Consider the following 3,207-nt stretch of genomic DNA (forward strand, 5'->3'; position numbering starts at 1 on the left):
GAAAAGAACATGATGCAGTACACCGACCTTTATAATTTTATTTTTAATTCATTAATGATGTTTGATATCATTTTCTCATTTTTGTATAGGTGTAAAAACAATATGAATTGCTTTTCGATATGGGTTTTTTGGCAACTTGATCCTCAGCTTTTTTATTATATAATATGTAATATGAATATAATAATAAATATCAAGGCAATAAAGGACAAATCCACAACAATCCAAGTATACTAAAAACAAATGGACAAGGATAAAACCAAATAGAGTAGCATAAATATCCATTCCCAACACTAGAAGCTCTGCCCATTCCCAATATTCGTATGTATTCCATGTCCTATCTATACCACTAGGCACTATATATGTACTATCCTATCTAATCTTTTAGATATACATAATAAAAAGATGTCGTGAAGTCTTTTTATTCCATCAACCGATAAACTAAGTACAAGAATGTTTTAATTTATATTTGTTGAACTATTTTATACCTCATTAAAAAATAATATGTGTTTATTTTAATATTTTAATCAAAGTATGTAATTATCTTATCTCAAAAATTAAATTATTAAAAAAGACATTCAAATATTCACTCAAACAGCCACCTGAATTCACTATTTACTTTATCTAATCGATAGACATAAATTACCATTTTCTTCTTTAAATTATTATATCTCACTTGCAATGAAGAATTCCAATTTCCATAAGGCTAAGGTCTTGATCTACATTGGATGTCACAAATGCTACTAAAAACTTCTTGAGTATGCCTTAAATTTCCGTAGTTTTCTGTTGAAGCCAAGTAGAGAAGAATCGTAGAGTATTGGTATCAGCTCTATAATGCTTCTGTGTAAATTCAAATAGAGTTGGCCATGTGAAATCTGGATATATTCTAGGATTATTAGAGTCCACCAATTCTGCCGGTGGCCTCACCACCTTATCCTTCTTAGGACAAAGAAAAAAAGCAAGAGATTTTCTAGGTGTTTTGTTGTTTACTACAGCTCTGTGCAAACAACTTTTATACCTTCCATTTGAAAGCGCCTGCAAAAGGTTAAAATAAATAAATGTCACATTGAGTTTAACTATGTCATAGTTAAGAAATAAATTACGTATATAAGGTAAAATAAATTTTATTTGACTTTTAAAATTGAAATTATCATATAAATTCAAATCTATAAAATATTTATTTATTATACTTTTTAACCTTAATCACAAGATTGTTTGTCTAAGATGCCTTACATGTCTCACTTAAATAATATCGAACTATTTGGGATTTTGGTACCTTATTACACATGTTATAATATTTGTACGACTGTAACAATCTTTCGATATAGAAAAAATGAAAATTTTAAAAATAATTATTTTCAAATATTGAAATGGACAAATAATGACAATAATGACATAGTGTCAAGCAAATTGATTGGAGGAAAGAGTAAATACTTTTGATTTTGTAAATGTCAATTCAATTAGGTAAAATGACTAGTCATTAGAAGGCATATATGTTAAGAAATGTCTTTTCTTTCTTACCATAAATGTGTCACCTATGTTAACGACAAAAGCACTATTATTTGGACTGATAGAGCGCCACTGGTTGTCCATGAAAACTTGTAGTCCTGAGACGTTGTCTTGATGGAGGATGGTTAATGATGTTGGGTCACAATGTGGTCCAGTTCCTAACGCAAGATCTGGTTTTAGACATGTTGGATAATAGTTGAGTCTCATAATCGATTCATTTTCTTCAAAGAATTGTTTGAAATGGTTTTTGCTCACGCCTAGGCTCTCGCCCAAGAGTTCCATGATCCCAGAAGAGAGAGTGCTCATCGCATTACAATACTCTTGGTAAAACTTCCTATCATAATGAAAAATAATAATAATAAACATTCGTCATGTTGATTAATAAAGAAGATTTAAAAAAATTAAAGCATACAAAAAAAAAGTATGTATCAAAGTTTAACGAGACTCTTAACAAGTTTTAGTGAGATGATTACATAGCAAATATGGTATCAATAATGCAGACAGAGGTCCTGAGTCCGAAAGAAACATACTTTTATACGTCTAATCATATTTTCAACATGTCATTTGTCAGCTCTGACATATTTAAGAAACGTACCGAATCGAAGATATAATTACGTAGCTAGCCCAAAATGATTTATAGATAAAGTAATGACCTAATAAAATAAAACAAAATGGTCACGTCCTCTTACCCAATATGGCTAAAGTCTTCCCCCATTGTTTTTAGAAAATATTGATCAAGCATGTGGGACGAGCCTTGTAGGGTAGAATATGGAAAAGAAAGTGTCTCTTTCCAAGGTAACTTGGATGAAAATCTCTCAGTAAAGCTACTAGCATAACCACAATGATCTCCTCTCTTCCTTTGAATCTTTTGCTTGTCGGAAAGTGGCAATTCAAAGAACATGTCCATATAGCGATGTGCAAGTGAGATAAGATTAGTATCAACACCATGATTTGCCACGAGAAAGAAACCGTGCTTCTTGCATGCTTCATCAACCAGACTAGATTCACACTTAGCTGCAATCGGATCACCAGAAAGGAATGCCCCTAAATCAATAAGCGGAACATCAAGTTCACCAACAAAACCACTAGGCTTCTCGTGGTCCGGCCATATAAATTGTCTAGGAATGTTCGATTCATTTTTAAGTACAGATGAGTCGAAAATGAGTGACTTTTTCTCATCTTGTATCATAGGCATCACCATGCAATCAATGGCCATTGTCATGACTTGTTAATAATAGAGAAAAATTAAAGAGAGAAAAAAAACGGAAGCCGTTAGGAGTGGGTAACAAAATATTGGATTCTTATAGGTGTCTTTAGCAGGAGAAATAAATTATCACTTTGCAAACAAGGGGCTTGGTGAAACTTAAAATTTCAGTACAAGTCCATAAGTTATTTGTCTTTTTCAAATTTGACAGTAAAGCTCTTTCCCAATGGTCTTTGGCGTTTCTATCACGAGGACCTAACTCTGCGTACGTGATATTCATCTTAATTCCGCGTTTCTTTTTTAATTTATGTGATGTATTTTAAATTTTATAATGTTTTAGATAAAAAATTTTAAAAAAGAAAATTCTAATTTATGATCAAAATTAAATTATTCGATTTTTTTAAATTCAAACATATTATATAATTATAATATGATAAAACTTTGTTATATTTAAATTATTTATATTAACATACATCGAAGAGTTCGAAGTTTGATTA

General features: G+C 30.8%; 1 protein-coding gene across 1 annotated transcript; it reads right to left on the minus strand.

The window, feature by feature from the left end:
• Positions 1 to 465: 465 nt before the first annotated feature.
• 20ox-2 (gibberellin 20-oxidase-2) lies at positions 466 to 2,777 on the minus strand. The gene is made up of 3 exons (NM_001247699.2): positions 2,196 to 2,777; positions 1,519 to 1,840; positions 466 to 1,032 (listed from the first exon to the last, which is right to left on the minus strand). The coding sequence occupies exons 1-3, from the start codon at positions 2,726 to 2,728 to the stop codon at positions 763 to 765; spliced, it is 1,125 nt and encodes a 374-aa protein (NP_001234628.2). The 5' UTR covers positions 2,729 to 2,777; the 3' UTR covers positions 466 to 762.
• Positions 2,778 to 3,207: the final 430 nt, after the last annotated feature.

The sequence above is a fragment of the Solanum lycopersicum genome, chromosome 6 (genome assembly GCF_036512215.1).
Source record: "Solanum lycopersicum chromosome 6, SLM_r2.1".
Lineage (NCBI taxonomy): Eukaryota > Viridiplantae > Streptophyta > Magnoliopsida > Solanales > Solanaceae > Solanum > Solanum lycopersicum.